The 13215-nt window shown below is 45.7% G+C and overlaps 1 protein-coding gene across 1 annotated transcript in view; it reads left to right on the forward strand.

Annotated features, from left to right (window-relative positions):
• Positions 1-13215, forward strand: part of CACHD1 (cache domain containing 1) — a 125795-nt gene that overhangs the window by 101315 nt on the left and 11265 nt on the right. Inside the window, exons 14-18 of the mRNA XM_054384249.1 lie at positions 2147-2289; positions 3720-3901; positions 5926-6036; positions 9713-9835; positions 13035-13134. Coding sequence (XP_054240224.1) covers positions 2147-2289; positions 3720-3901; positions 5926-6036; positions 9713-9835; positions 13035-13134 — 659 coding nt within the window. The remainder of the gene's footprint in view (positions 1-2146; positions 2290-3719; positions 3902-5925; positions 6037-9712; positions 9836-13034; positions 13135-13215) is intronic.

Here is a 13215-nt window from a genome sequence, read left to right on the forward strand (position 1 = left end):
TGTGAAGTCAGATGTTATATCTGTTGGGGTAAAGTGAGAACTTCAGTGATGTGATGGTTTCCAGACCCTCCTTAATGATTCTTGGCTTCCTCACACGTTCCTGCTTTTGACAAGCTGAACTGATTCTGCTCTACCTGACTGGTTACTGAAAAGAGGGAGAGGTCTTCATGGCAGTAGAAGTTCTAGTGTGTGGAAAGGGGAGAGAACTTAAACCCTATCACATAAGTTATTAAAACCCATAATTGATACTAAGAACATTGCTTTTTACATGAGCATCCCAAGTTGGAATCTTTCCTATTTGAGTATTGATCTTGAGAGTTTTGCTAAAATCTGTGCTACATTGCAAGAAGTTCTCAAGTGCTTTTGGTTGTAGCAAGGTTTGAAGTTCTCACAGCAGATTTGCAGCACAGCTGTGAGATTTTCTTTGCTGCATTGCAGTTCTACAAATAACCAAGTGAGGTTAGACTGGAGGAGTTATGGAGGAACTCAACTAGCCTGTGGGAATCACTTTACCCATTGTTTAAAAACAGGGATTTTTCTTTTCTTTAATGTAGTGCCTAGTCTTGATTGTACTTACAGCCAGAAAGACAAGACAGAAATGGACAATGCAGCACTGAGCTAAGTGGAAAACCTGCAAAACAAAATGCAGTCACATCAGGATGTTTGGTCTGGGAAGCAGATGAAGGACTCTGATAGATGATACCTGCAGTACATACGGTTGCTGAATGGCTGGTGATGTGTTTTAAAGGAATGTGAATAAAAGCAGAACACTTCACATACTCCAAAATATTTTTTTCCCTCTGGAGACCATTACACATGGGAAAATGGGATTCCTTGGGTCAAATATTGAGAAAAAGCCTTCTTCTCCACCTTCAGCCCTGCAACATCATCATCATAATTTTTCTTCTTAAAAAGAAGAAGCTGTCTGGTGCAGTTTCTGCACAAGGAAAGTTCACTCTCTAGTGTTGTGCTGGAAATCACCCCCCAGACAGCCACAGGTTTATTGGTAAGCTCCCCTTTCTGAGCTTGGAATTCTCTGCTTGTTTGTAACTGAAAGTGCTTGGCTTTGCTTTTCCCTGCCATATCCAACCTAAACATGGATAATTAATTTCTCTAGCACAAAAATACTTTGTTAAGGGAAACCAGCTTTTGTCAACTTTCAAAAACAAGTAATGCTGAAAGTCAGAATGGGTTCCAAACAAGGGCACCAAAGTCTACCAAATGTACCAGGGCAGCTTGAGGGGGTCACCTACTGGAAAGCAGCTCTGTAGGGAAGGACCTGGGAGTGCTGGTGGACAAAAAGTTGCTCACAAGCCAGCAATGTGCCCTCATGAGAATCCAGTAGAAGCTACACAGATGCTGAGGGGCCTGGAGCATCTCTCTGAAAAGGAAAGGCTGAGAGACCTGGGGATCTTGAGCCTGCAGAACAGCAGCCTGAGAGGGAATATGATCAATGCTCAGCAAGAGCCAAAGGACCTGTGGAGGGCAAGAGGATGGAGCCAGACTCTTCTCAGTGGTGCCCAGTGACACAGCAAGGGGCAGTGGGGCACAAACTTGAACCCAGGGTGTTCCATCTGAAGAGGAGGAGAAACTTCTTTGGTGTGAGGGTGCTGGAGCCCTGGAGCAGGCTGCCCAGAGAGGTCATGAGGTGTCCTTCTCTGGAGAGCTTCCAAACTCAGCTGGCCATTGTGATGCTGGGCAAGCTGTTGTGGGTGCCCCTGTTTTAGTGTAAGGTTGGACTGGATGATCTCCAGAGGTCTCTTCCAACCCCTACCATGCTGGGATTCTGTGGTTCTGTGAAAACACAGAGATCATGGACTAACGTTGTGACTTCTGTATTTTGAAGCAAGAAAGGTTGTTCTCTTGCAGCCTATGTTCTGTCAGTGCCTGGGGAGACCAGCTATGCTGGTAAATGCTCTGATCTGGGTGGAGAATACCATGTGTGCGACCCTTACTGTGTGCTTTGCAGCCTGAAGTGTTGGATAGTGGAGGGAAGAGGAGGAGTGGTGAAGGGCGCATCACTGTAATTCCTTCCATGTGTCCTCAGCTAGGACACCCCATCCGAAAACCTTTCATGACACAGGGGTTGTTTATGCAAGGTGTGCAGTTCTGTGTGCTCAGCATTCTCCTGTTTTGCTGGTTTCAGAAAGCCCTACAGTGATGCTCTCTGCGGGCAGCTTCTCCTCTCCTTACGAGCATCTGAGCCAGCCCGAGACGAAGCGGATGGTGGAGCACTACACGGCATACCTCAGCGACAACACGCGCCTCATTGCCAATCCTGGCCTGAAGGTACGGCCTGCCTGCTCGCCACTCTGCGCAGCTCTGCAGGCCTTGGTTTCCTCACATAACACAGCTTCCTCCAGGAAGGGAGTACCTGAAACGTTAGAATCATAGAATCACTTTGGTTGGAAGACACCTTTAAGATCATCAAGTCCAACCGTTAACTCAGCACTGCCAGGTCACTGCTAAGCCGTGTCCCTCAGCACCACATCTACAGGGCTTTGAAACCCCTCCAGGGATGGGGACTCCACCCTTGCCCTGGGCAGCCTGTCTAGGGCTTGACAACCTTTTGAGGGAGTAAATTGTTCTTGTGTCCAACCTAAACCTTCCCTGATGCAACTGGAAGTCATTTCCTTTTGCTTGTTGCCTGGGATCAACCCTTACCTGGCTACAACCTCCTTGCAGCAAGTTGTAGAGAGCCAGGTCTCCCCTTGGCCTCCTCCAGACTAAACAACCCCAGTTCCCTCAGCTGCTCCTCACCAGGCCTGTTCTCCAGACCTTTCACCACCTTCTCTGGACCAGCTCCAACCCCTCAATGTTCTTGGAGTGAAGGGCCCAAAACCGAACCATGGAGTCAAGATTGTGCCTTCCCCAGTGCTGAGTCCAGGAGGAGAATCCCTGCCCCAGTTTTGCTGGCCACACTATTGCTGATCCAAGCCAGTATGCTGGTGGCCTTCTTGGTCAGCTGGGCACATGCTGGTTCATCTTCAGCCAGCTGTTGATCAACACCCCCAGGTAGTTCCCAGCCACTCCTCCCTAAGCCTGGAGCCTTCATGGGGTTCTTGTACCTGAGAGCAGGATACAGCATTTGGCTTTGCTGAACCTTATCCCATTGGCCTTGGCCCGCTGATCCAGCCTAAGTCCCTCTGTAGAGCCTCCCTGCCCTCCAGCAGATCAATACACCTGTCTAACTTGGTGTTATCTACAGACTCAGTGATTTCCTGATGCTCACTCCTGATGGAGTGGTAGTTCGTAGTAGTATTCTTATGCCTGGAGAAATGGCCATAGGCTTCAAGACAATGAAGAGAGGAGAAGCAGCAGGTAAAAAGTTGCTGAGCAGCTGTTGAAATAAACAGTAGCCAGACTAAAGCTGCAGTAATTTCTGAGTGGAAATATTGTTGTGTTCTTAAGCATGTAAAGGAGAACTTTCTGTGTCGTGTGCAGGCAGAGCAGTGTTTATATTTACATGAAGTAAAAAAAGCAAACTCTAAAAGAGAGATAAGGGGAACTCTCAAGGAGAGATAATGACACCAATATTTCATTGTAATAAGCTTTCCCTTTGGCTGGAATGTGCCAGACCTGTCTGGTGTGAGAAGACTTTAAACAAGTAATTGAGTTTAGATGATCTCGGATCGCTCTTTAGGAAACCCTGCCAGCAGCTTATTATCTTTTCATGCAAGTCTTAGAAGAACCCTGCTAGGTCTGCCTTTGTTTTGCAGTTCTCTGTCAGAAATGAAGTAATGGCTACCAGTCACGTCACAGATGAATGGATGACACAAATGGAAATGAGTAGCCTGAACAGTTACATTGTGCGCCGTTACATAGCAACCCCCAATGGGGTGCTCCGAATTTACCCCGGTTCCCTCATGGACAAAGCATTTGATCCCACCAGGAGACAATGGTGAGTTTTTAGGGTCCTGTTGTCAAAGCTTTGGCTAATCTCAGAAGGCAATAGGGGAAATATTTGGTATCGATTTCATCACCTTGGGGTGGGTTTGGGGGTTGTTTTTATGGCCAGTTAGAAACTATTTAACCGCAAACGTTTTCATCATGGCTAAAAGGCTGGGTGCTTAAACACAGCCAGTTAAAACCTTTACTGGTTCTCATTCCAAATCCTTTTTAAGGGATAGTTTCTGCTTCATATCCCTGCTATGGCAGATGGGAATATAAATATTCAGAAAAGGAGCATCCCCTTTAGGGATTAACTACTTCAGGAACATTTTCAGCTCCATTTTTGGTTGTTAATATTTTAGTCTTTCCATTTGTTTCTTTACAGCAGATTTCCTCACTAATTGAAAGTAGGAATTCGCTAGCTCAACTCTGCACTATTAATTATGCACTATTGTCTGGTTTGGGAAAATATTTGTGTGCATTACAAATGAGATCTGGAGACGTGGGAGTACTGTGGAGTGTGTTTTGATGTGTGTGCTTTGTTGAAGGGAGCCAGCAAGGTGCTGCTGCACTGGGATGCCTGCGAAGGCATGAGCCAGCACCATGTCCCAACCCACCAGCTCTGAATTGCTCATGGCCACACTGTAGCTCACCTGACCCATGTTTTCTTTGGAAAAAATCATTTCCATAGCTACTGATTAGCTTTTCTTCAGGTTTTAATCTTTGTTATGTATGTCATTGCTGACAGAGAAGATGGTGGAATCATAGGATCATTTTGTTTGGAAAAGACCTTTGAGATCATGAAGTGGAGTGACTGTCCCTGCAGGTGTTCAAGAAACATGAGCACGTGGCACTTTGGGACATGGTTTAATGGCCACAGTGGTCCTTGGCTGATGATCTTAGAGGTGCTAAACCATGTCCCTTAGCACCACATTTTGCTCTCTTTGTGTTGCTGTAGTAAATGAACCGGGCACACTTTTACAGTCTACAAGGGTAGATTTAGACTGGAGATTAGTAAGAAATTGAATTGAGGGTGGTGAGACACTGGAACAGGTTGCCCAGGAAGGTGGTGGATGCCCCCTCCCTGGAGGTGTTCAAGGCCAGGTTGGATGAGGCCTTGAGCAACCTGCTCTAGTGGAAGGTGTCCCTGCCCATAGGAGGGGGGTTGGAGCTAGATGATCTTCAAGGTTCCTTCCAACCCAAACCATTCTATTCATGTCTTAATTTTAAAAGCTCTTCAATTCTTTTCCCTGTTGGTTTTGGGAGGGGGTTGGGGTTTTTTTGCTTCTACCCTCCACTGATTTTCTCAAACCATGGATTTGAAAACACCTCCATAAGCAGCATGTCCATAGTGTCTTGAGTTTTAGATAAAGTCAGAAGAAAAGAAGAAGCAAGCAAAGCACTGGTAGTAAAGTGGACGTCAGTCACTTGCACAGTGTAGTCCAGACTCCTAGATCCCACTGGAGTGGGGGAAAACAAAGTACATTTTTCATAGACAAAAGTTTTTCCAACAGTTGGAATGTTTTATAGACTTGCTTGTGACAGTAGGAATGTATTTGATGTGATGGTGGCTCATCTGAAGGTGACAGGAAGTTTTACAGGAGGTTGTAATCACTTTCTGACATATTTGAGACTTTTCTTCTCTGCATTCTGTCCATACTATGTCATTTCTCCTCTGTTTGCAGCCTAATGGTGCCAGTGTTTGCTTTGAGTTTCTGGCTCTGTGGGCATTAAGTTGGTTGTTCTGGGGACAAATGTCTACAGTGGTGTTAAACTTCCTGTGCAGAAGTAACTGGAGCTTTTTATTATGCAGTTGTATGTGCTGAGGAACCATTTCTGAAGTCAGTTTGGTTAGGTCTGGGTCCTGATCATATTTAGGTAGTTGCTGCATTTTAGGAACCATGAAATTGGGAGCACCTTGTTCACAGTAGGCAGAATTCAGTGCCTATATTTCTGCAGAAGCAAGGATAACGTCTTAAAGATTACAGAAACCATTTTTCACTAACGATGAATGTTTCTTTTGGCTGCCCTTAGGTACCTGCATGCAGTGGCCAATCCAGGATTGATCACCTTTACTGGCCCCTACTTAGATGTTGGAGGGGCTGGCTACGTCGTTACCATCAGTCACACAGTCCATTCTTCCAGGTAAATGGTGTGTTGAGGTTTGTGTCAAGCAAGAATACTCCCAGTTATCAAGACGTGGTTTGGGTAGGAGAGAGATAAGCTCAGCAGCTCCTGCATCTTCAAGAACTGAAAACCAAACCTGGTTTTAAATGTGTTCCTGGATGACCATGAGTTGAGATCCAAGACAAGAAGCTAGAAGGAGGAGAGGGATCGTTTTCATGAGGCAGTTTGGCATGTGTTCCCTCTCTGATGATAGTCAGGTATATTTCATCAAAGCTGTTCCACCCCCATCCCATGGGCAGGAACACCTCCCACTAGACCAGGTTGCTCAAGGCTCCATCAAACCTGGCTTTGAACACTTCCAGGTCTGAAGCCTCCACAACATTTGGAAGAAGAGGTGAAAGCAGAACTACGTAACTGCAAAGAGGTCCATCCACAAGATGGTTTTAATTAAGGAGCTGTCCATACTCCAGAAATTGAGAGAGCTCCTTTCCTGAGCTGTTTAAATTGGACAGAAGCTTTCAGGAGTAAGAAGAATGTGAGAAAAAGCCTGTAAACCTTCAAGCTGCTCTTACAGGATTGCTAAAACCAAATTGGAGTGGAAACAATGGACAGTTCCTTGGGATCAAAGGCAAAATGAACATCATAGCCATACAGGAAGAAGCATTTTCTGTGTTAATTAGCCTTCTACAGCTTGAAAGAAGGAAAGCAGAAATTCTTATGTGTCTGCATTCAGAGTTGATCAAGAGATCAGCAGGACCTGTTGTGACAGGACGAGGGGTGATGGTTTAAATTAAAAGAGGGAGATTCAGACTGGAGAGAAGGAAGAAATTTGTTATGCTGAGTGTGGTGAGACACTGGCCCAGATTGCCCAGAGAAGTGGTAGATGCCCTATCCCTGGGACCATTCTAGATCAGGGGCTCGGAGCAACCTGCTCTAGTTGCAGTCTCTGCTGACTGCAGGGGGTTGGACTAGATTACCTTGAAAGGTCCCTTCCAACCCAAACCAGTCTGTGATTCTCTTCTATGAGTCTCATAGTTTCCTTTATTCTTTATTCCTTTATTATTATATGAGTGTCTTGTCAGTGCTGGAATGACCCTTTCTGTAGGGACCAGACTTTTTTGTTTCAGGTCCCTGTGGGCCAGGTCTCCAGCCTAAGGCTGCGGGTTGCTTGGAGGTGTAGGCTGAGGGTTGTTTGGAAATGTAGGCCAAGGATTGTTTGGAGATGTACTCTCAGGGCTGGTTGGAGGTGTAGGCTCAGGGTTGGTTGGAGGTGTAGGCTGTTCAGAGGAGCATATGTGCTAAACCTTTCCAACATGAGCTCTCCCAAGTGTCAGTGGTTTTCGCTTAGAGTCTCTTCCAAGCATTTTCCTGAGCACATGGCTTCTGTGCAAGCTCCAAGACCCCACTTCTAACATTGGTAAATCCAGATGGCAAAGCCAGCAGAGCCCAGGATACTGCTTTTCTACTCTTCTGAGAGACATCTTGGCTTTGTTTGGGATTTCCCACCATGGGACATCTGCCTGTCTTTTTTGGCAGGAGTATTATCAACCCTAATGCCTGCATGGTGCCTCTCAGAGAGGAATTTACTTAAGGGAAGCCAGCACTTTGGTAAGGAGAGAGTTGCAATTAATCACAGCCCTGATTTTTATCTAGCAAGCCATGGTTCAGTGAGCTTCGAGAACTTCAAGCTCACATGGGTTATTAGAAGATGATTAAAGAGCAGTTAAACAAAGTTTGGCAGATGTGAGTGTGATTCCTGGGTAAATATGACCTCCAAAGCTTATAGTCACATGCAGTTATAATCCCCAAAGAGGTCTTAGCTAAAATAAAACAGAGGGGTGGGGGAGGAATCACCAGAGTTAACAGGCAGGCTCGCATTAGACACTGCTCTGTGGGTTTCAATTGACGGCAGTGGTTTATCTGGCTCTTATCTCTCCTTCCCATTTTATGTCCATCTTTCTTCATTTTTTGGAGGCTGGGGAATGGAAGATTCATGCAAGAAGTTATTTAACACAGCTTGTATCAGCAAGCCAGGAGGATTTACTGTGTGAAAATGCAGCTGAAATATTTACAGTGTTCTTCATGGCTTTTTGTCTGTTAGGACAGGGCAGTAACTTCATAGCTTGATGCCTTGTCACATGCAGTTAAATGGGTTTGTGCTGATTCAGTGTCATCTTTCTTCCCATTCTTTTTCCATCAAGTGAGTAATGGTAAAAATAAATTAAATGCAGTTTTTTAGAGCCTGTGTTTAGATATCTACAAATGAAATTTGATTACATCTTCACTGGACCTCTTTAAAAGCAAGCAACTTTTCAGTCCAGTAAATACAGCTGGTTTTATACAGGTCAGGGGTTGCCAGCAGCCTCTACTTCGTATAGTCCAGCTGTGCTCTTCAGTATCTTCTTTTTCTGGACACTTTTACTCCTGTCTTCAGAGGTAAAATCATTTAGAAAAGTGACTTTTGAAAAGTATTAAGTCCAAGGTGTCTCCTTTGTCATCACTCTAAGGCCCTGATGGAGGAGCTGATGATTTTGTGTTCTTCAGGGATAAGGCATAACTTGGTCTGGCTGTGCTATTTCAGTGCTGCAGGGAGAAAACTCTGAGAATTTGGGTGTAAGAGACGTAGCAGTTACAGGGATTGCTCAATAGTAGCCTCAGGCTATCCCAGCCCATAATATTTTCATAACCTGCCATCATAAATACTAATTATTTTCCTCTGCTATTACATTAGAAGGCTTTTGTTTCAGAGCCTGGCTGCTGTGATGCACAATGGGGATTTGCAGCTTAGCTCAAGTGCATTCATTCAGGGAATCTTGTGTATCTGGGTGTTTCTCCTGAGGGGAAGGTGGAAATTTACCGGGATGGGAAGTTTGGGGAAAAAATAACAACAAAAATAGAGTTTCAGCTTTCAGCATCCAAATGGCCTCAGCCAAATGTGAAGACTGTGCTTCTGCCAGGAGAGCTCTTGCAGTTGCTTCAGTGATGGTGAGGAAAGTTAAAGCTATGTGACTAAGCAAAAGTAGCAGCTTTTTACTTTTACAGAGCAGTAAGAAAATTCCATACATCAGCCTGAGACTCTTTAGTTGGTCTTTGATGTACAGTTGCTAGGGCAACTGTGTAAAAATAGGAACAGGAGTGCATTTTTGAGTATGGGTGAAATTCTGCCTCTCACAGCAGCTCTTGATACTGTCAGCATCCACACAGACACCAGCTTCTACCCTCTCCCTGAAGAACTGGTTTATGGTTGCCCTACACTGGGGAAGGATGCTGAAGCAGAACACTTGTGATGTTGATTGAAATGTTGCTAAATACCAAATGTCTATAGGTGATAGGGGTGTGTGTCAGAGTTGAGGGAAAACAACCCATGTGGAGGAGGGTTGGCTCCTCACTATGATCAAGTTCTGGGCTGTCTCCTGCTTCTGGTTGTGTGAGATGCAGTTTGTGTGGAGAGACTTCAGGAATTTCAACAAGTAACTAACACTGCTAAAACCCTGTTCTCCCCATTTACAGCTGCTCTGACTGTTCACTGAAACACAAGCAGGGTGAGCTGAGCTGAGAGGTGTGGATTTGAGATGTTCATTTATATGCCAGGGAAGCCAGTCCCCTCTCCAAGCAGGGAACTGAGTAATTAAAGTATTAATTATTTATACAGCCATGAAAGCCTTCTTTCCTTTCTTCCCTCCCCTCTTTTCAGTGCACAGGTTTCTTCAGGACATTCAGTGGCAGTGATGGGCATTGACTTCACCTTACGATACTTCTACAAAGTTCTCATGGACCTGCTGCCAGTTTGTAACCAGGATGGAGGAAACAAAATAAGGTAAACCATTCCTTCCAGGCAATAGATATGTAAAGCCTCTCTTATCCTTGAACCAGATGGCCCACAAGTATTTCCTGACTTAACTTACACTGGAATTCTGTTATTCTCATTATGTGTTCTCTGATTCCCACTCCAATTCATAGAAGGGATAGGTTTGGAAGGAACCTTAAAGATCATCTAGTTCCAAACCTCTGCCGTGGGCAGGGACGCCTTCCACTAGAGCTGGTTGATCAAGGCCTCATCCAGCCTGGCCTTGAACACCTCCAGGGAGGGGACATCCGCAGCCTCCCTGGGCAACCTGTTCCAGTGTCTCACCACCCTCACTGGAAAGAATTTATTCGTAATCTCCAGTCTAAATCTCCCCTCCTGAACCTTAAATTCATTCCCTCCTCTGCTATCACTGCAAGCCCTTGTAAAATGTCCCTCCCTAGCTTTCTTGTAGCCCCATTCAGGTACTGAAAGGCTGCTCTAAGGTCTTCTTGGGGCCTTCTTTTCTCCAGTCTGAACAGCCCCAACTCTCCCAGCCTCTCCCTATAGGGAAGGGTTCTGCAAACCTTTGATCAAATGGGACCACCAGAACTGGATACAGTACTCCAGGTGGGGTCTTGGCAGAGCAGAGCGGCAGAATCCCCTCCCTTGTCCTGCTGGCCACACTTTTGATGCAGCCCAGCACACAGTTGCCTTCTGGGCTGCTGGTGACCATTGCCAGCTCATGTTGTGTTTATCATCAACTGACACCCCCAAGTCCTTCTCCAGACTGCTCTCGAGCCACTCCTCTCCCAACCTCTATTTGTGACATTTGTGATCCTTGATACTTATTTATATCTTCTCATAAAGATGTGGAGTTTTTTGTTATTCAAGCTCACACTGTCATCAGCTAAGTAAACAGTCTGCAGGAATACCAAACCAGAAGACAACTGCTGAGGTTTTGGGTTATATTTGGACTTAGTGAAATCCTGGGCAGAGAACTGTTCTTTATTAAATGAACTCATATCCAGCTCTTCTCTGGCTTGGGTTGGGTATTTTTTTTTAATCTATTTTTTGGTGGATTTCTGGTTTGGCATTTTTTTCCCTCCCAGTTAAAAACTATTAATACTCAACAAGGGCAGATGCTTTAGTCTGTCTCTGCATTCCCTAAATGAGGAATTTCAGGCATACTGTTAAATGCTTTGTTGGACCATTCTAGTGCAGCAGCCAGATCTCTTGCTTACAGCATGCAGGAGATAAGAGAGCACCTCTCCAGCTATCCTGCAGGGGGGGTTACTGTATCTCTGCTAAGCATTTTTTCTCTACTTTTTGGATGTTAGGAGAAAATTCTTGGATATAGGGAAAAATTTCTTCACCAAAGGAGTCATGAGGTACTGTAACAGGGTGAAGTGGTAGAGTCCCCATCCCTGCAGGTGTTTTAAAGATACTTGAATGAGGAGCGTAGAGATGTGGTGTAACTGTTGTGTACAGGGAGATATTGGGTTATGGTTGGACTTGATGGTCTTAAGGTCTTTTTCAACCAGGTGATTCTCTGATTCTTTGATTTTTTTGGTTCTCTGGTTCATTTTCTCTCTGCAGTCATTCTGGGTGATCACAAACCTGCTCATTCCCCTGTCTCCTCTAACATCTCTTAGAAAACAGAGAAGATTGCATCGCTGCCTGAATGTCAGTTTGGGGCAGTAAAACAAACCCCAGCCACCAGTTTTCCTGACCCTGACGTGTCCAGTCCCATCTATTCTGTGCTGATTGATTTAAATCTCTCTGCTGTCTCCCTCGGTGAGCTGAGGTGGGGAAGCTTTCCAGAGCAGGCTGCCATGGGAATCCTAGACTTGAAAGCTGCGCCGAGTATCCGCTGGCCCCAGGCAGGAGGCCGGGGCAGGCCGCAGCTGCGGGGCCCAGCCAAAGCCCCGCTGTGCCGGGGGGACCCTGCTGAGCATTTCGGGAGCACTGAGTGGCCGCATTAACCTCCTCCCATCTCCCTTCTGCGGCCACCGTGCCTCTTGATCTTGGGGCAGGCTGTGGCGGTGCCGCTGGCTCCTCCGCCTTCCCCAGCAGCCCTGTCTGCAGCTATGGAAACGGGATATGCCCAAAGCATGAGGGATTAAAGCTGGTTTCTGGATGAGGGCATAGATCCCACATCATTTCCCTGGGAAACTGATGGGAAGAGCTGAAAAGGGGAGAGGAAAGGTTGGGAAGGCTGAGAATGGAACGGGAGTGATTTATCTCCCTGTTCAAATTGAATTCTAAAGCGGGAGGTCATTAAAGGAGAGTGTGAAATCTCTGTTTAATTAGGAACATAGGAGATTAATAAGCTGTTAGAGCTTTCCAAGTTCATTAGGCTGCTTTTATTTCTGGATCTTCCCCGATCAGACAAGACAAGGCATTGAGCAGTTTTTCTTTCTGTTTCTAATCAGTTCCACTTTCAAGTTCTTGATGGTCCGGGCTTGCTTTACCAGTAACAGATGTGAAAGCTCCAGGGAAACGCCCGACAGATTCTGTCGAGACAATCTGCAGTGGATTTGTTTAATGACTTTGTTAGCTTAAGAAATGGAAGCCTTAAAAATCCTGCCTCTACCTGTAGATTGAAGATGATCTTTTGCTTCCCTGTGTTCTGCTGAAGCCTAGGAAGTGATTGTCCCCTCTGTACTCAGCACTGGTGAGGCCACACCTTGAGTACTGAGTTCTATTTTGGGCATCTCACTTCAAGAAGGACATTATGGGGCTGGGGCAAGTCCAGAGGAGGGCAAGGAAGTTAGTGAAGGGTCTGGAGAAAAAGTCTCGAGAGGAGCAGCTGAGGGACCTGGGATTGTTCAGCCTGGAGAAAAGGAGGCTGAAGGGAGACCTTTTGGCTCTCTGCATCTCCCTGAAAGCAGGTTGGTGCCGAGTGAGGGTTGGTCTCTTCTCCCAAGGAACAAGTGATAGGATGAGAAGAAATGGCCTCAAGTTGCACCAGGGCACGTTTAGGTTGGACTTTGGAAAAAACACCTTCCCTGACAGGGCTCTCAGACACTGGAATGCCTGTTCCCTGGAGGCGTTTAAAATACGCAGACATGTGGTGCTGGGGGACATAGTTTAGCACCAGACTTACCAGAGTTAGAGAATGGTTGGAGTGGATGATCTTAAAGATCTTTTCCAACCAAACCATTCTGCAATTCTGTGATTTTGGTGAGGTCTAATGGAAGCCCTCTCCTTTTTTTTTTGTTGTGTACAGGTGCTTTATCATGGAGGATAGAGGCTACCTTGTGGCACACCCAACCCTCATTGATCCCAAAGGACATGCACCTGTGGAGCAACAGCACATTACACACAAGGTTTGGCTCCTCTTTTCCTGCTTTCTTTCTACCTTTTCTGTTTTCTGTAAGGACTGTAGAGAACCTGCTGTTGGTGTCTGA

This window comes from Indicator indicator, chromosome 10 (assembly GCF_027791375.1).
Source record: "Indicator indicator isolate 239-I01 chromosome 10, UM_Iind_1.1, whole genome shotgun sequence".
In the NCBI taxonomy this organism is placed as follows: Eukaryota; Metazoa; Chordata; class Aves; order Piciformes; family Indicatoridae; genus Indicator; species Indicator indicator.